Source organism: Vanellus vanellus (assembly GCF_965231255.1).
Source record: "Vanellus vanellus genome assembly, chromosome: 2".
NCBI lineage: Eukaryota > Metazoa > Chordata > Aves > Charadriiformes > Charadriidae > Vanellus > Vanellus vanellus.
Window position 1 is genome coordinate 34,667,685 of NC_138906.1, and position 20,292 is coordinate 34,687,976.

At 39.1% G+C, this 20,292-nt stretch overlaps 1 protein-coding gene across 5 annotated transcripts in view; it reads left to right on the forward strand.

Annotated features, from left to right (window-relative positions):
- HDAC9 (histone deacetylase 9) overlaps nt 1-20,292 on the forward strand; it is a gene marked incomplete at its 3' end in the record, with an annotated part of 276,027 nt that overhangs the window by 54,098 nt on the left and 201,637 nt on the right. For 2 of the 5 annotated variants that reach the window (XM_082498905.1, XM_082498907.1), the window contains exons 4-5: nt 1,016-1,142; nt 3,058-3,179. In XM_082498905.1, coding sequence (XP_082355031.1) covers nt 1,016-1,142; nt 3,058-3,179 — 249 coding nt within the window. Of the gene's footprint in view, nt 1-1,015; nt 1,143-3,057; nt 3,180-18,220; nt 18,353-20,292 lie in introns of all 5 variants that reach the window. The other 3 variants (XM_082498904.1, XM_082498906.1, XM_082498908.1) reach the window with 3 other exon arrangements.

Consider the following 20,292-nt stretch of genomic DNA (forward strand, 5'->3'; position numbering starts at 1 on the left):
GATCTACTTAATGAGCAGAGGAGGGAAGGAAGGTGCAGGGATGGGAGTTAAGAGTCTGAAGCTGAGGGGTAGTAGAGGTATTTTATGGGAACTGGGTCACAGGGGGAGGTGCTCACCAGCTGGCTGTGCTGTGTCAGGGTTGAGTAACCAAATACTTAAGAGTATCAGTATGCCTTAGTGCTGCTACTTTCAAGGAAATGTTTTTTCTTCCCTTTTTTATCACTGTTTATGGAAAAATGAAAGAAGATTTTCTTTTTTTATATATATGAAGATTATTATGACTGTGAGTAAAAAAACCATGACCCGTGGTGGAAGTGGGAATCGGCAGTTTAACCTGATGTTGACTTGCCCTACTTATGGTACTCAATTGAGCTAGCCACTAGGAGAGGTCAAAATGCACTGTCTTCCTGGTCTTTTGGTCTTTCCATCGTTTTTGTGTCGTAAAAGTAGAGTTATCAACTATGACTCATGTTTCAGGCTGTGGTCTGCCTTCCAGACATCACAGGTACAGGCTTTTAAGTGGCTTGAATAAAAAGACTCACTGCTGGCTCCTTCTGCCATGTTCTGCTCATAACCAAGACAGTGTTCAGAGGGCAGGTTTGCTGTGCTATTACTATTACTTTACTAAAGGAAAAAACGTTCTTCACCACAAACTCAAAGTGACCTTTTGTCACTATCTTTTTAGTTCTAGCCTTGGTTTTGTATTTGGGAATTACTAGGAAATAATTTAAATTCTTTAGATACATCTGGCCCTGGATAAATGGCCTCATCTGCTGTTGAAATATTCCTTATGACTTCACTGGATTTCTGGGTTATGGCCAACTTCAGTCTTCTACAGATAAGCATTTAATCTGACTTTTATCTCATTTTGACTGATTTCCACCAATATATTTTATAGTTTGCAACACTTCTAGCAGCAAGACATGGGCTCTTTTTTGTGTTTTGTTTTTCTTTTTCTTTAAAAATGTAATTTTTTAAAGTAAAGATAAGATATGTTTAATTTTGTGTGTCTTAGGGGCAGTGGCCAGTACAGAAGTGAAGCAGAAACTTCAAGAGTTCCTGTTGAGTAAATCAGCAACAAAAGACTCTCCAGCAAATGGGAAGAATCATTCCATGAGCCGCCACCCCAAGCTCTGGTACACGTATGTTCAGTATTAAGCTGTTTCCTTGCCTCGTCAAGGTATCTGCCAGAATGCTTCTCCAGCAGGGATATTAGGAGTCTGTCTCCAAAATAAGATAGAAGTTCAACAAAGAAGTTAGCAAAAAGACAGCAGTTTAATATTTCTGGTTGAATTGAAGAGTACTTGGTGGTCCATGGTGACATGAGAGCCATATAGAACAAGACGGTGTCGGAGTTTTACATAAACCTTTTATTTCAGCTGCTTCATTTATTGATACTGTCAAAAATTTTCCGGCTTCACCTGTCATTTCCAAGTCTCTTCAATTTTTCCACTAATAACAACTTTGTGTTTGATATACTTGGTTTTTGACTTAATCACAAAACTTTTTTTAAGAGATACTGTTTTCTAGCAAAGTTTGGATGCTGGAAGTAACTCACTTTTTTGGGAAGGATAGTGGTCATTTAACTTTTCTTACCCTGATAGATTTCAGTATGTCAAACTGTGTATTCTGATGATGCCCTGGCCTTGATAAGAATCTACTTAGACCGCCGAAGCAAGTGATTTAGTTGAGTTCTATACTGAGTGTATTAATGTTTTCAGAGTTTACGGTTTTTACCTTTCTTTTTTTTACGAATAAATTCCTTTTTCACTTCCTATTACAACAGACACATAAGTCAATTCAACAAAATGAACTCTGGATGCATTTCTGAAAGATTTCAATGTTATCCCCAAATTGCCTTTCAATAGGGCAAACAGAAATGCATATGATACACTAGATTTTCACGTAGTCCTTTCTCTTTTTAAAAAGAATTACTGAAGGTCTGCTCCAAAGTTTCCATTCTGAGGTAATTAGAGCATTGTGGTAACATGATTTAATATGTAGTTACATTGTTCCTGGTGGAAAGGTTTTTTTTTTCCAAATAATGTGTAAAATTGTCTTGAGTAAGTAAGATTTCTGTACTAATAATCCGAGCTTCGTTCTGAGTCTTCGGATGAGTGAGAACGAGCTCTGCAGAGGCATGTCTTCTACACTAGGGAAAATAGTACTTCCTCTCATGGTAGTGCCCCTTTTGATGGAGACATATTATTGATTAACCACACTCCCTATTGGAAAGATAGGGAGAGGCTCTGTAGAAGGCCAAGTAAAAATATGTTTAGATAAACGCAAAGTCTGAAAGTTTCCCTCCTTTCCCTCTGTCCCCCTTTACATATTAAAAACAACCAAAAAAACCCCAGCCTTGTCTCTGGGCCAAATGATGCAATTTCTTTGCAATTTCCAGTTTCCGTGTTCAGAAGGATCTGCCCACGCTATTTCTTTCATCCAGCAGTTATCAGAAAGTGCTCTTCAGCTTGGAGCTCCTCTGCTGACGTGAGTGCCACGTGCTGCAGAGTGGTGTGCTCACAAAACTTACAAGCTGAACTTAAGGGCAAGGTTTTGTCCACCTTGTCCACTAAATAGTTTGCTTTTTTCTTCCAACAGAGAATAATAACTTGATATTTCTGGTTAATTTTGTACAAGCCCCCCTGCCCTGAAAATCCCCCACATTTTGATAGAAGAGGCTGGATCAATGTACATCTATTTGTATGTAATAAACAAGACTTAAATGGCTTTTGCTGTGCCTCAGCTGGTTCATATTAAAATGCAACAATCTAAAGTGGTCAATTCCCCAAACTGGTGACAGATCCTGTCTGTAGGTCAATGTGACTCTTATCCTATGTGACTTTTATAATGAGTGCAAAAAGCACGTTCTTGGGAATCCCGAGGAGTTCCATAACTTACTGTAAAAGTGAAATTGGTTACATGAGCCTGTGGTTTGTGCACACTTAGAGGAACAAGAACATAAACACAGCTGAGACATGTGTACAACATGTGTAGATAGTTACTGCTGGTCACCTCAGTGACTGCTAATTTGTGACCTCTCTGTGTCTGCTGCAGGGCTGCCCACCATACCTCACTGGATCAAAGCTCTCCACCCCTGAGCGGGGCCTCGCCACCTTACAAATACACTTTACCAGGAGCGCAGGATGCCAAGGATGATTTTCCACTTCGTAAAACGGGTGAGTTAGCGTGGTTTATTTGAGCCCCTTACCCAGCAGTTCTCCCACCCTTTATTGTAACCAGGCTGTCCGTCAGCAAGGCATATATCATAATCCACAAAGCCTGTTCAGGATAGTACTATGGGTAAGTTCAAAGATCCTGACTGCATCTTTACAAGGTCAGACTGACCACATGGTATCGAGAGTCAGTGTTTCCTGACAGCTAGTGCAAGCTTCAGTCCCGATAAATTTAGTTTCTAAACGGACCATCGTTTCGTAGATCTCTTACGACATTGTTTTCTCTGTCTCAATATTACTTCTGGGTTTATTGGCTCGCTCTCTTTTGCGTGGTAGGTACAGCATCTGTCTTCAGATGGTATTCTGCCTTCAGACAATGTTTTTCAGGACGTTTTGAGGGGAGTTCATAGAAGGAGAAGGAAATGGATTAATATTATATTTTATGTCATTGGTTGACAAAGTTTGTATGCATATGTGCATACACATGCATCCATGCGCACACGCTTGTGTGTGCTTTTTACACATAGGAATGTGTAATATTGTACAAGAAGATGTCCATTTGAATGTTTCAGAGGATGTAGCAACTGAACCTTTTGTCTTGACAGCAGGTGAACTGTAGACTTGACTTTTTCTGCACCATAAAGAAATCTAGAAGGATGGTGGTGGAGTCCGTGTGGCTGTTGCCTCAGGTCCTTGGTGCAGTGACCGGTATCCAGGAATGCAGGGAGACACTAAGAGGAGGGAGGGGGGAAAGAAAAGAAAACATTAGATCGCTTATTGCATGAGTCTGCTGTTGAGTGATATAGTTACATTCGGAGAGAAAGTCTGACCCCCTACTGTGCTTAACAGCCTTTGAATGTGATTTTAGCCACTGGGAGATTGAAAACTAACTGCAAAACTGGTACTGACTTGAAAAGAAGTGGCATTTGGAACCGGCATACATTCAGAAAGAAAATCCAGTCTGTATCTAATACTTTGAGGCAGAGTCTCTAAGCTCATATTATATCCCCAAATATTTTCAAAGGAATGGAAGCACGAAAAGCAAAATGCTAATTTATTCTAGCTGAATTACTCTTTGTACAATATAGTGGCAATATAACAAGATTCTATAAAATCTTGTTTAGGCTATTCAGTCACAATAAGCCCTTATGTGGTTCTCTGCATAATACCACTATACAACTTATATTTTCTGTGCCAATAGAATATACATTTTCATTTTTTAAACAAAAGGATATACTCTGCATCTTCGAAATGCTGTGAATTCATCTACATGTTTTTGAAATGCAAGTTTTAATTTTTCTTCCGTGTTTATATATCTTAAATGTTATGATTGATATTTATGACGTGTCAGACTGTTGATCTGTAAAACAAAACATTTTCAAACATTGTAACAGTAAAGTTCTCGTGCAGCTGCTAATACTTTTATATCTCTGTGGGGGTTTCAAAATATTCCTTAATTCAATTCCCATTGTCTGCATAAGAGGACTATAATATAATTAAATCCAGATGTTTTCTATATGTTATTCCAAATATTTGGGCATGCAATGCATCAGTTCCAGAATTGAACAAAGGACATGATGACTCTCTGAAAAGATATCTACAGAATAAATAGACAAATACTAATATAATCATTAGCATAGCCGTTTCTGTGACATTTACATAGTGATTCTGATAAGCAAATATAAATGAAGTGTACAGCATGTTGTATATTAGCAAGGGAATATATTTGATAGCTTTCCACATCCATGAAAATAGCAACTGTTAAATATCGTGTTTACATGTCCAATCTCTCTGTGTACTACAGTTGTTTAATTCCAGCCTTCAGCAACATCCCCACAAAGGTTCCAATGATTATTCGTCAGGTTGAGAGTAAAAGCAACAGGAACCAGATCGACACAAGTCAAATGACCCTAAACTGATCTGCGTGGTTATAGGGCCATCCTCCAGGCAGAGGGGACATCGTGGAGCCTGTGTCATCCTCATGGGACCTTACTAGACAAAGATGTCCCACGAACACTCATGTATATGGACAGGCTATAAGCCTGCAGAAAGCTGACCTTTGCCATGAGGGGTGACCCTCTTTTCCTTTCCTTAAGGCTATGAACGCTTATTGCCACTGGCTCCTGGTAAACCCTCTGTGGTGCTGAACCTGCAAGAAGTCAGCAATTCATACGAAAGTGAACCTCACATTCCTTTCAGCCTTAAGAAAGGAATACCTGTTGTGGGCTTTAATCGCAGCTTTGTTTTGCTTCTCAATTTTATTTTCCATTTTCATAATATACATACAGAGGTATCTTTCTCTTCTCCGACCTTAATGTAATACCCTTGGAAGATAACTCTGATTGAATTGGTTACTCTAAGCTCAGATTTAATGGGCAAGAAAGCTGAATGATTCTCTTCTGACATCCTAATGTGTTTTTCAGTGCTAAGGAAACATTGAGTGTCGTGCGGGCATTGTAAATCATGAGTCTTGCTTGCTCACTTTCTTGTTCAGTGATCTATTTAGCCTTTGCTTAATTAGTCCTGAAGTGGCATCTCCTTACTAATCTTTAAAAAAATTAATTCAGAGAGACTACGGTAAAGACGAAAATATTCTGTGCAACTTTTACTGTTCTAGTCTCTAGAATGATGGGCTGTGTAGATAACTAGGGAAACACTTAACAGTCTTGCTGCTTGTGTGCTTACAGTTAGGTACCAGAGTTATCATCCTGGTGCGGTGACTGTGGTTACTCAGTAACTCTCTTAGCCACGTGGATTATTCCTTCCCATACAAGATGCAGCAGAACTTGTCAGCAGTAGGCTTCACACGGCTTAGCTGCGTGGAGGATTGGGACTGTCCTCGGGGCTAGAGGCCAGGATACGCAGCTCTTTGCACAGCTGCATTCAGATGCTCTGTGTTGACAGACTTTCAAAAGAGCAGAGCGAGGGGAGCTATTGCTTCATCGGACAGATAAATACACCATAAGGAGAAGCTACACATCTGTAGCTGAGAGTAGAATTTAGCCTAAACAGCATAAGATCAAATTTTAAAAATGCCCACAACTTTCACCGTGGATACCAGTCGTAATGTGTGTTTTCCGCAAAGCACCCAAAAGCCTGAGCAGCACATGGCTCATTAACTTTCAATGAGACTAATGCGTCTAAATTACCCAGAGAGGTTTGAAAATTCCTCCCTATTACTGAACACTTCTGAAATTCACGCTGACTGTTGTAGGAGCTCTGATGGGAGCCGTGCCCTTTTGAAAACCTGGTCATTTAATATGGGGAACTTTTGATTGCTGATCTCCATAATTCTATTCTATCTGTCCAGGAAAATACTATCTGCCTGATGAGGTTGCTGTAAAACTAACAAAAATGTAGCAAACCCCATGGGTTTGATTGGATAGAAGCTCTTTTCAAAGAAAGATTTTTGGTTGGTTTTTTTTTTTTTTTTTAACCTTGTTGAAATAAATGCAGAAATCCTGGCAAGTGGCCATAACATTTGCATTTTCTTCAGTCTGTAACATTTCATTTTCTGTGTGCAAGTGTTGATGCAAACCAGCAAAAGCCAGTAAATTCAAAGAAAGGTTAGCTCTCGAACCAAAGCTGCAGGCTTTTTTAAAATATTGCTATAGATGGAATTTCTGCATTTTGCATCATGTTTTGGCTTTTGTTGGAAGAAATTCCTGGGGACATCAGCATATCAAGTATAAACTGTTTTTTTGTTCCTGAGTTTAGCACAGTCATGGCAGAATGGGAATTTCAGTCAATATTTCTATTTATTTTGGTTTTATGCCAGTTGAATCTTTCCTTGCTGATGGAGTTGCAAGTTTACAACTTGCATTTTGCTTATGGATCTGGAGATCACTCACAATAGTGCTATTTGAGAAGATGTTTGTGGCTTGCTTTCCAAAAAATGGAAGCACGCTCAATGGAAATATAACTTTAAAAAAAAAAATAGCAAATAGTACAAGGTTCTTGCTTGGAGGGGGGAAATTATGTAATTTCATACAGGAAAAAAAGAGGAGATGAAGGATTGTTTAATATTGTGATGAAAGAGAGGAAGAAGGCTGTGCTGCACAGTCATCAAGATCACTTTGTAAAAACCATATTAAGTTAACCTGATTAGGCAGTAGAATAACAGTATAGCTCTTGTGTAATGAGAGTGAAAGATTCCTGAATGAGAACTCAGCAGATGTAATATTTTTAAAAAAGAAATTAATTAGAATATTCCCTTTCCATTATTCTTTCTGCACTTAGCGACTCAGTAATTTACTAGAGCAGTTGAAACTGAGAAGAAAAACATCTCATGTGTGAAAGTTTTTCTCCCCTTCCCTTTCGTGCCACCAAATTCCATTTATGTTTGCATTTTCTAGGAAAACACTCTCCTGTGAAGTAAGAGTATATGAAAAAGCTGGATTTCTTTTGGACTTCAGTAAAAAAAAAAAAAAAAAAAAAGGCTCACAAACCCTCAATTACCATGTCTGCCAAAATGAAAAGTCAAGCTCAGTAGAGAGAAGCATTACTTTTCTCTGAGTTTATGAGTGACCGCTTCGTTTCGTTTATCGAAGCAGGAAAACAGGGCAAACATGATATGATTTTCCTCATTTTATCCCATTTTTCAGGGATGCTAAGCATTCCTGCCTTACAGAGTCCTTGTTTTCCTGGGCTAATGAACGGTGTCGAAAAATTTGGACTAGTTGATTAGCCCAAAGGAAATCATGGGTGCTTATTGCAGAATAGGAAAAGAAAAAAAAAAAAAAAAAAGACAAGAAAAAAGGAAGAAAAATGAAAAAAGAGATATCCTGATTCACAGCCCTTCTTTTTCTTGACTCCTCTTCCCATTAATCACCAAATTTTTTTAGCCTTCCTAAATTCACTATCAATAACTTGAGAGGGCATAATTAGTAGTAAGAGGTTTTAGAAAGAGAAGGAACTTTCACTTGTCATTGAAGAGTGTATCTGAAGCAAACTGTTGTTAACAGCTTCTTCTGGATTCATGTAATGAACGGGCCAAAACAGAGCTCAGCCCCCAGGAGTCAGCGGCTCTAAGGAAGTGTAATACCATCGTAGCTACTGTGCTGGGCTCCAATCGTCTCGGGTCCACCAGGGTTCTGCAGCCTCCTAAGCTGGCGGTGAGGAGGGATGTCCTGTCACTCTAATTTAGCTTGAGTTAGAGGAGATTTTTTTTTTTTGAGATAGCTTAAAACTAAATAAAAATGAATGCTAGGGCAGGCTTAACGACACTGTCAGAGAGAAAAGAACTTGTGTAGGTGTGCTTTGGTATCATGAAAGCTGCCAAGGCCTGCACCAGGATGATTCCCATAAGGACCATCATAGTCTTCCCATCACTGCAAGATTGTTCGTCTACTATATTTTGTTTAACTCTTACATTTAATTGCAGAAAGTGAAGGTTTTATGTATGGGTCATTCTTGCTCAGTTTCAAGATGACCTGGAAAAAGGTTTTTCACTGTATTACTTCTGTTTTAGCAAACATCCTATTACTTGTATATACGTTTCTTTCTCTCTTACCATTAATTACTTTGTTGTGCTAGATACTGAACCTGCTTGATGACTAGACTAATTATACAATCTTGCTCTAAATACTGTCTTAGTTCTCCTTTTACTACCCAATCCCCATAGCCAAAATTGAGTTACAAAGTTCTGCTTCATGTCGTTATAGAAAGGTTTTCTTACCCAAACTGTGTATGTTTTCAGAAACGTTTTATAAATTAGCATTAACAAGGCGCTTGCGTAACTTTTTGATAAGGAGGTAATCAGATACTAGACACCTTTTTGACTTTTGAACCTAAAGGAAACAGCTTAAATAAGGAGCAGGGAGCAGTCCTAAAATCGAAAGCTTTTTAAGAGCATGATGTCCATTGAAAATGAAGTTGAATGGTTTTAATGGGCATTTCAAAGTCTATTCCCTCTGGATAAATAAGTTACAAAATATTGCGTATAAAATCTGAGACTCTTTGAAGTCATTAGAAACTGTCCTGTTTGATTTCAGTGGGACCAGGATTTTTTTCCCCGCTGTATCTAGGGCAGGGACAGTTGAAAACTTTTAGAAAAGTAAACAAGAACATCTAAAAGATGGCAAAAAGAGAGAAACAGAGAGAGAAGTGAAAAGTGGAAATCACATGGTATCAAATCATCCAAAATAGAAGACGTTGGTTAGTAAAGATTGCACTTCTCCAAACTCCTGCAAAACATAGTTTCACTGAAAAATCTGTTCAAACCCACAACTCTAATTAAGGGGTTTAGCTGCCAAATAACATGTTCTGGCTAAAGCCAAGTAAGTATTACAGAGCCATTCATGAACAACGGCAGAAGCTTTGTACTTTGCTTTTGATTTTCTCATGGGAAAGTAATATAAATGAGAGTGATACCTCCCTGTTGGCTTTAACTGTTAGAAATGCAAAGCATGCTGAAATTGTACATAATTCTCTTCCAAAGGAAAGGAAATAGCATTTCAATGGTTTTCCTCAGTGTCTCGTTGAGTTATGGTGGTGCACAATTATTCCTGTTAAATTACTCTACCAGATGGAAGGTTACATTGTATATTTAGCTAATTAAGTTGTAGGGGACTGGAATTATATCCCAGAGCATAAAGAACCTATCTAAAAGAAAACTTGTTTTAATTCAGTTTTGTTGTGAAGGTGCAGTGGCAATGTCTAATTAAGACTTCAAACAGGTGGGGGTTTTCTCCTCACTTCGCTTAACATGGAGAGATCCTTTCACAAAGTCATCCTTGCCAACAGAAGTTAGACAAACATGTTTTGAAAGTCCGAGCAGTTTGTGGGCCAATTTTATCTTCATTTGTCTTCAGTGGAGCTGAAGTGCCTTCCTACTCTTGAGCTGAATTTGGCCCGTAGTTCTCCTCTGCTAGGAAAGCAAGATATGCTGGGTTTTGGTTGCTTTTGTTTCCTTGGCATCCTGTGTTGCCTTTGGACAACTCTAAAGAGTACATTTTCGCAATCTAGACCTGCCCCGCTCTCATCTACTGATGACATTGATGCCCTGTTAAACTGGGGAATAAAGGCGATGGTGTTTCATCATGAATTTCTGAAGGTTGATGAAATATTAGATTATGCTTTTTGCCTGCCATCAATGAGTTACCGCTGCTGGATTTTTTCCTAGATTGAAATCTGTGTGATTTAATCACCCTATTAACTAATTCCTTCTTGTATGGGGCTTGGGGAACAACATAATTGTGAACATGATTATTCTGTAAAAAATAAATCTAGGGGTCAAATTGTGACCCCGCAGAAGCCTTGACTTCTGAGGCTAGGGTATTGTCTCTGGCACTTCTTCACTGAAGAATATATTTTTTCTTGTGCAAAATTAGTGATTTGATGGATGTTGGAGGAGGATTTAGGCTGAAGAGTGGGATTTGCTATATTTGCAGAAAGTATGGTATTATATTCCCACTACTTCTTCCCAGCTAGACTGGTGTATGTGGTCAGAAGTGGGGGTGAGAATAACTGGTGGAGACGTAACCAGAAGGACTGCCAGTCATGCGTCTCTAAATTTGGTTATTACCATTCAAATGAGGGATGTCCTCTATTAAATGGACCGTTTCACCACCTTCTTTCTCGTCTACACCTCCTGAGAACTCAGATGAGATTTGGCTTCCTTAAGTGCTATAAAAGTGCAAATAGATCACAGAATTTGAAGATGTACAGGGAAGATAATTAATTTACAATAGCCTTGTTCTTTTATTCTGTGTTTTAAGACAGTATAGTATTATTTGCTTTTAATCCCCTATTTATTACTTCAAAAGAATATTAGTTTTCATGGAAGAAGATTAAGATGGACCTCACATAGGAATAATACGCCATGGTTTCAGCAGACTTGACGTGTAATGAGGACTCAAGAAGCCCGGTGAAACCATGGCCTCATTGAAACCACTATGTAGCTCAGTTGGTGCAAATGCAAGGAGATGCTGTTTCTGTGCTAATGAATAGAAATTATTAAGAATTCTATCAAGAGACCTCCTTTTGCCTTGCAGGTCACATGCAGAACAGATATCAACAGGCAATATATCACATTGCTCAGCCTTTCATGAAAAATATAAAGATTTCCAATTTTGGCTAAACGCAGGCAGTACAAAAAGTAGTTCCTACAGCTAACTCAATAAATCATTCCTAGAAAGATAATACTTGTTTGCATGGATACTAAACCAGAAATTTTATGTTTCATACAGACTGCAGTGAATATCAAGGAAAAGCTAGATATTTAAAAAGGCTTCAGGGAATATTTCATTTTTTAACCTTCTTTAGGAAATCAATGAAAAATTGCTAATCTTGTTAAATTGGCTTCCTTAGCCTGAAGAGAGCTGAAGGGCTGAGAGATCCCCTCTAATCTAATTAGCTCTTTTACCATGTGTTTCACTAAACCTGTTTTTTTATTTAGGGAATGGATATTTACTTTAGTCTGAATAAATAAAGCATTCTACCTTTTACAAAAGTAAAATAAAGCAAAGGACTAAGGGTTTCACATATGACCAGCACTCCCCCTGAAGCGAATGGTTGTACAGGAAACAGTTTCAGTATATGCTGAAAACACATTAGGTGATGCAAGCCAGAAAAACAAAGCGTCTCCATCCTGTACCGCTGTATCTGGTGCTCCCGCCTCGTTGGGACCACCCAGCGGTCTGGTCCATGTAGTTCTTGGAAGAGCTTTAGAGGGCATGCGTAAATAGCTTTCAGTCTCATGAATCTAATTTAAAACTCTTTCAGAAATGGCATTTTAAATTACCAGAATTTAGAATTCATTGAACCTACAGAATTGTTCTACATGCTGGTGCCTCCCAGTCTGTCAGGCAGTGGGGAGGATGGTCCACGTGTTCGTTGTCCAGTATTGGCTTGTATCAGGATGTGGCCTTCTACAGCAAACATCAGTCAGTCACATATGAAAATAAAAAGTCACTGCTTATCTTGCCTGTACCTAATATATTCAGCTATGTGGAGGTGGCTGAAACAGTCTGTGGCTGCCTACAGGAAGCCAGAGCAGAAGTCAGAAACTCCATGCAGAGCAGAGCCTATTTACATGTCTGCGAGAACCATGTGCGGCAGAGGAAAAGCTGAGACCATCAGGTCTCTCAGAAGGACAAACTCATTCGCAGCTCTCCACAAAGTGGCTCAGGAAGCTGGAAACAGTTTTAGTCCCTGACCTGTGTTCTCTGTGTCTCTAGCTTTCTGCCTGGCTCTGGTTGCATTCACAGCTTTGGAGAGGAAGCCCAGATTATCTTCTTATTTATCTTTTCTGATGGGGTACACAGGGGTATCTTGTGCTTTTCATTCTGCCTACATCACTGAGGGGGAAACTGGGAAGTTTCTCCCTTGCCCACTACCCTCAGATTGGCTTCTTAGGAACCTTAGATGTGTCTCATTTGGCTATTTTTGTTGGTGCAGTAGTAAGGTGGGATTTTACTTTCTCCTTGATCTCCAGGTCCTGGCATGGCATAGACAGGCAGGCTGCTTTGTTACTTATATATATTGCCGTGGTGACTGGGGGCCCATGGCATGGACCAGGGGCGCCTGTTGTGCTATGCAATGAACCCAACAAAATGAGGATCTCTTCACAGTATGTCTTCTCCCATTCTGCTCCTCCTGCTTCAAGGGAAGTCACGACAGAGATCTCAAAGTTATCTCATGATCCACATTCAGTATCTTCTTGAAAATTCTCAGTTGCCACAGTGCTAGAAAGAAACTTGATGAAGGATAAGCCACTGCTACGCTGACGATACCACCGTCATGCTAACCAGTGCCATCACATTATTTTCTCTGATGGTCTGTACCCATATGTCATCCTTTTGTCCTCTAACTTTGACTTTAAGCAGTCTCAGGCATGGACTGTTGTGGTCCTGTGTTGTAAAGCGCATAATGCTTATCTGTGCATGGCTCTCTAGTACAATAGTGTAAAAAATAACAACTTGTGTGGTGTCCAAAAAGAAAAAAAGATTCCTTGGCCATGTATTTCTTTATTGATACTTGTCAGATATAAGGCAGGAAAAAACAATAACTCCTGCATGGAGTGCAGCATAGAATACATTCAAATCAGTATAATATATGACCCTTCACAGCTTAAAAGGAAATACAGCTAAAGAAATAGAGAATACCAGTGAAGATTTAATTCAAGATCATGAAGTCTTTGGTTTTAATTGTTTCTGTTGACTTAAATCTATTAGAGAAGCCCAAGTTATTGTTCCAAAATGATCTTAGTGATAACAGCTGGTGCCTGAGCAATAGGGAACAATTTATCTTTCTCAAGTAAGATGTGAATTTTGCTGCTGTTGCTCATGCTGTTGTTGGAATCTTTGTATCCAAATTTAGCGTCATTTACCTCGACTGCCCCACAGCTTTTCTAAGCCAGCCTGCCAGCGAGGAAAAGGAAATGCTTTCACTTTAGAGCCTTTCGAAGTCTGGACAAAAGCTCACTTTCTGTTCTCCAGGTTTCCTATATATGGCTTTAGCCTCGAGATGAGGACCTGCCCGCTATGCACCATCTCCCATCCCCCATTTCCTGCCTGGGTTCATTAAATGCTGATTTGAAGTTGGCACACACTCTTCTGATACAAAAGTAGTACTGTGTTCCAGGAACCATCAGAAAGTAGTGCATTATTATCTTTTACATTCCCTTCATATATATGTCCTCTCCCCGTGCGTAGAAAGGATTTTTATCCCTTCTTCTTAAATATCTCTGTGCGTTTAATAAAAAGAAACAGTGAAGCAAAGCCCTGTCAAAAAAACCCTCAGCTCATTTGGGAGCAACCTGGCCCCAGGCTATATTCTTTAATGCTAGTATCTGCAAATTGCTAATCTTAAGCAAAGTGGAGTACAGGACTTAATCAATTCACCAAGTCATTTTCCTCTCTCTCCTGCTTGTGTTTCAGTATCATGTTTCTCAGGAGAGAATGGTTTTCTTTCACCTGAGCAATGATGGTTCTTGTGATGAAATTAATGCATATATAGAAGCCTGTATATCTTCCATTTTGAACAGTACAGTTACTTACTTCTTTTCTGCTGTATGAAGCTGCCATAAAAGATGAGAAAAATAATTCAGATGCTGTCTTTCTTCTTCATCTAGATCCAAAGTTATCGGTTCTGTAGAGATAATTACAAGTAATGCCAAGGAGTTTGGTAACCAGTCCTTGGGTTGCCTGTGATATCTTCTGTTGTTGTTTAAACTAATACTTTCTGTGTCTTTCATACCTGTTTCCCACTTACAGTCATTTAAAGAGTAATACCAGTTCATTATTACCAGCACTAAAAAGAATAAGCCAGGTAATAGCAATGAGGCTGAGCAAGCTGTATTACTGCAACATCTCATTATTCCAAATTATGCTGCAGTAACATAAACAAAGTCATTTTCAGGCTAGCCTTTCCTGAAAGCCACTCAAATGAATCGCTCAAATGGGCATCACCTGATTACCATCGAGATCAGTGACATGGGCTTTGATGGCTGTCAGAGAAGATAGCTGTGTTCTTTTGTATTCTTTGCAACAAAATGCTCTCAAGTTTTATTTTCCCTTTCTCCAAGTGGGAACTGGTTGTTACTTGTTCCAAAGTGCTAAAGGTAGTAGAAGTGCAAAGATTTGTGGCACAAAAAGACTAGGCTAATAGTGACCGATTAGACCAATATCAGATGTGTACTGTTTCTTAGCAGGATTTTAGACAAATAGCCCAACCTGCCAGCCTGCTGCCTTGAAAGCGTGCAGTCCTGTTTTCCTCATCCGCCACACTCCTGGCCATGTGCTCTTGTTTTTCTCTTGTCTCTGGCATTCTGGCTCCTTGGTCAGATGATTCAGCCCACTAGAGTTGCAGGCATCTAGCCCGGCAAACCCCACCTCATTCAGCACCTCCGTGGCTTTAGAGAGGGCCTGTTTCCTCAGGAAGGTGAGATACAGGACGTATCCTGTATGGGGTAGAATTAATCTTGTTTGGAGTCCTGGACCGGAGTGGGATGCTTGGTGTACAGAAAGTTAGCCACATGCATAAATTATTTTGCTGAGTCGGTGTCTTAGTTTACGGTTGAAACACCGCATAAAGTAATAGACTGCATGAAGGTCTTTTCAATTATTTTGTGGTATTAATGGAGCAAAAAAAGGTTCATTCTTAGGGGCTTGTATCTGCACAAGGAAGCTACGCTGCAGCAAGCTGGTGAGTAAACCTTTAGCCTCAGATGTTATTTGGCACTGGCTCCCCATGTGACACTTCTTTTCCACATGGAGAATGCCTTTGGGTGATGAACACAGTCAACTTCAGCAGTGGATTAATTAAGCTGAGCAAAGGTGCTGATAATGTGCAGCAGAAATACTTACAGGGGTGGCTAATGCCAAACAGTTATTTGGAGCACGATCCCTCCCTAGACCACTTCTAAGAACCACTACATAAAGCATTGAACCAAAGGGTCATTTGAAACATAAGGAAGATTAATTATAATAATTCTTCACCATTTGCCACTAAGGTTTTCCAAGTGCCTTGCAAATACTAGGGGAACAATTTAATTTAAAAAAAAAAATTAAAATATTATTTTCACTTTTTGCTCACTTGTTTGCATTTCAGAATTTAAAGAATTAAAATAATTCTAAATAGTTTCATGTATGTGCTTTGGGGCAGTCTGTGTGAATATATATATGCATATACATTTAAAATTTTAATCCACCTTTGTATAATTTTTTATCCTGGAAGCTTAAAATACTTAATTTTGCCTTTTTAACGATCAGAAGAGAGTTGACAGTTATAGATGTGTTATTGCTGCCTTCATGTCAGAGTGCACTGAAGCACATAGGATTGCTGTTGTCATCCATACCTGTTGCAGTCAAGTATAATTCAGCTTCAACTTCAGTGGGGCGGGATGGTACAGTGACCTCTGCAGTCACACACCAAGTCAATGCCTCAGCCACAGATGAGTACTAAAAACCACTTCCCAGTTCTGCATTTCGTCCATCGGAGCAGACATCCTCAAATTGATTAAATTTATATATTTAATGCACTGAAACCTGAATTCTGGTTCCATGTTAGGAGCTGGCAGTGTCTTATGGGAGACATTCAAGAAAGCCAGTATTTGAAGCAAACACTCTTCAAATTTTGGCTTTGTTTTTTTTTTTTTTTTTTTATTGGGAGGTTTATTTTATAATTTTAAAATGCTCTTCTTTGTGCCTTTTCATTTTAAAATTGATTATTTCCATTTAAAAATGTTCTTCATCTTTCATGCAAGGGCTGTCTTCTCAGATGGCTCATAAATTCAGACATTGCCATCAAAGTCTGCTTTCTCTGCTTATATGATTGATTCAGATGCAGAATATGATGGAACGTGGTAAAAATAGGAAGGCAATCACTGTGACTGAGCATGAAAAATTCATATAGAAGTGGAGCATTTCTCCAGTGAGTGTTGCAGAGGATTTGTATTGCATTAGTCTGTCACGGGTATGGAAATATTCTCCTAAATTTTAAGAGTACAGAATAGTATAAATCGAAATAACCATAAGTGCAAAAGGAGCGAGCACCTTTTCTTCCAAATGTCATCGTACCTGGGTGAGATCTGTGGGGAAAGCGTGTAGTGTATTCTTAGCCCATTGTTATATTTTATATTTTCGGTTTCATAGCAAATGGTATCTTAGACAGCAAACAAGTCATCTGTACTCCATCACTAGAACCATCGGTCTTAATAATAGCAGTAACTGATAAAAAGGAAATTTCTTGTTAATATTGTTATTATTAAAGATTTCCAGTGTTTTGCTAGGCTGTGTATCTTGGTCTGAAATGCACTCAAGGCACAGGACACTTAGAAGGGTGTGCTTGCCAGGAGCGATGTCGTACGTGACAAAGGCCAGGGTGCGACTGCAGGTTGCAGCAGCACTCCGGCGGCTGTGCAGCCCCTTTGCTCTCGCATGGGCATTTCTAATGTCCCCGACCCTGAGGGAACAAGGGGGACAGCAGGAAACAGATGTGCGATAGTACATGCTGGGCAGAGGCTGGAATTAGAAGTGTAGGACTGAGTTGCTGCCCCGAAGTGACAAATGGCATAATGCTGAATTCAGTGAAGATTTCATTTATTTTGTTTTTCTGCTAACTCTTGCTCCTTCTTTGGGACTGGACTTAGGTCTGTGCACAGGAGACAGAACTGATCCCAGTTTCCAGCTCTCTGTTTTGAGATATTGCTTAGCCAAGCCTCAGTTCCAGAAAGGGAAATATAAACAAATCCTATTCCACAATTATCTTTCACTAGCTCTTAGCAGTCTCTTTGATAGAGGGTTTACTTAGAAGAACAGATAAATGAGTACGTGAAACATTTTATCATGCTAAAAATATCACAAAATAAAAAGCACAGCAGCCCTTCATCTCTGGCCTTCATATGAAAAGACTGTGTCCATTTAGGAAACAAAGGTGGAACTTGCCCAAGGTGCATTAAATATAATCCTAGGTTTTCTGGGAATCAATCCTACTTCTTCATTTTCAGAGCATATATTTTTCTGTGTAAACGTTCTTAGGACACTGTCATAAATCTAGTTGTTTGGTGTGTTACTCAGAAAACATTGAAGTTCTGGGCCTAAAATTGCTGACCAAGAAATGTTCTGCCAGGAAGGCTTGTCGTAATTTATATTTCTAAGAGAAATCAAAAGGCACCAGTGGAGGCTTCTCTCTATTTCTGTCATCAGACCATAATCCGATTATAAGGTTCCAAGTTCCAAATGGTATTTCCATCCAAGTTTTCACCTACAAGAGAGATAAAAATGGTGTAGAATAAAAGCTGCATTCATCTCCAATTAATACTCATGACATTAACAATAATTAATGGGTACCTTCAGAGTTGAAATAGGATGAGAAAAGTACTGGGATCCGAAGCTTTTCAGCTCTCTTCCTCTCTTTCCTAGTCTCCAATCTGAATTCGAGTTGTATGAGGAGCAGCAGGATGGCTGGGGAGGATGGGCAGTGAAATCTCTGCCTCCAGGCCCTCCTTGGATCAGATGAGGTCCTACAGGGAATGTCAGTGGTGTCTGACACAAAGCAGTAATTTGATTTGTAATCATTTATCTTCTTCTCTTCGTTTCCAGCTTCAGAGCCCAATTTGAAGGTACGTTCACGGTTAAAACAAAAGGTGACAGAAAGGAGAAGCAGTCCTTTACTCAGGAGGAAGGATGGAAATGTTGTCAGTTCATTCAAGAAGCGACTTTTTGAGGTGACAGGTAATTAAGAATGGAGAAATTCTGTATCAGCTGTGACTGCTCACAGTATTTTGGAATTGAAGGTGTTTGCTTAACAATAGATTGTTGCGGTTTTTTCTGCTGCTGAAAAGAAAGCCATATTTAATAAACGGTTGTGTATAAATAGCTTGTAATCTATAGCTTTCTACCACTTCCTAAAAAGACATTGTCAATTTGAAAGCCATACTTTCAAACCAGCTTGGAAACAGTACTTTACAACAGCAAGTACAAGAACAAATAAATGGTAGACTTCTGGTGGCAAGGGACATTAAAGGAGAAAACAAGAATGTCTTCTGTACATGGACAACATTTCGGGTCTTGCATCTCCCACTTCCCATCTCCCAAGGAAAACGCAGATGCCAGTGGCAGGTGCAAAACCACCTGTCCGGTATTACTTATGTTTATCAAGGACATTTTGGAATCTTGCATCTGGCCCTGTCCCTCTGGTTTCTCCCGTTTGAAAATGTCAAGATTCGTTGGTTTTGATGTAAGGGCTCACTAAGCTGTTTTTTTGAGAGGAAAGAGTTGAAAGGTTTAAATGTTCAGGGGCATATTGTTGGTCATAGCAGATAGTAAGTATTCTTAATAATTGAAAGGGAAGTTTTAGCATGTAAAAATACAGAATTATGTATACAGGGGGGGATTAAAAGGAGAAAAAAAGCAAAGTAAAAATTTGTGATCAAGTAGTATTTGTTTTCAATATTTTTCCTGCCTTTGAACTTAAAAAGTGACAAGGTGGATGAACCATGGATGCTTAGGCTTTCTTTCACATGTTTGGTATTGCAGAGTGGTAATTTGCACCCGAGTTCCCAAAGAGTACTCGCTTTTTTTAATCCTTAAGATTAGTATGCTGCCAAGGCCCTATCAGTTGATTTGAAACAAAAGAGCATTTACAGTATTTGGCCTCATGCTGACATGTCTTGCTTTGACTTGCATCGATATTTGGTAGCTTCATGGCTTGTTCAAGTGATGTTACAATCAGGCCATATGTTTATGCAACCAACTGTTACTAGTCTGTCAGACATGCATCTGAATTCGCTTGATACATCAGAATTATGTCACACCGAGGTGGAAATATAACACAACATGAACAAATTCACATCAGTGTCCCCATACATGCAGTTCTTGTGACAGTGTTTCACAGCGTGTCATGTGTAAACCCGGGACGTGTATGTGAATGTAAATATGAAAGTAACTAAATAAGGTAATTTCCCTATAAACTATTTCCAGTTTAGATTTTTTTACAGCTAATTTATTGTTCTCATTTGCTGAAGCTCTGATGAGATTCTTGATCTCTACTTCCTTAGGGTTTTTTTTTATATTTTGTACGCTCATGAGTGAGGTATAAAGTGAAATACTTATCCCAGGAGTTTCTTTCTGCAGCCATTTAAAGAGCAGAAACCTGAAAATAAACGTGTTCTTTTCCTAGCTCTGACAATAATTTGGAGCCTTACGGATTGCCATTATAGTTAATAGTATCAGCTGTATGACATTTTGTACCTTTCATAATCAAAACTTCCCTGATAAAGCATTTCTGACTGAAGCCTTTTTCTCCTTCTTTTAATCCTTTTAACTGAAAATAGCACTTTATTTAAATGTCTGTTTATACAAAAAGTGCTGTTGTAATTTTTAAAAAACTGAGGAAAAAGGAATATTTGTATTTCTGCTCTTCTATGAAAACTAGTAAGAATATGATGCAAGAACATGAGCAGTTACTGCAGCTGGGTACAGGTTCACTTCGGTAAATTGAGGTCAACTCTAGGAGAGCAACAGGTCCAAGAAACAGCTGGGAAATTTCCCAGTAATTTCAGTGAAAGTGAGGATATATTTTTGCATGGGAACTGAGGCAGAAAGAGCGAAGAAGCAAAGAAGCGGCTATAGAATATTTACTGCCACATTTAGATATTAATAATTATCGCTTC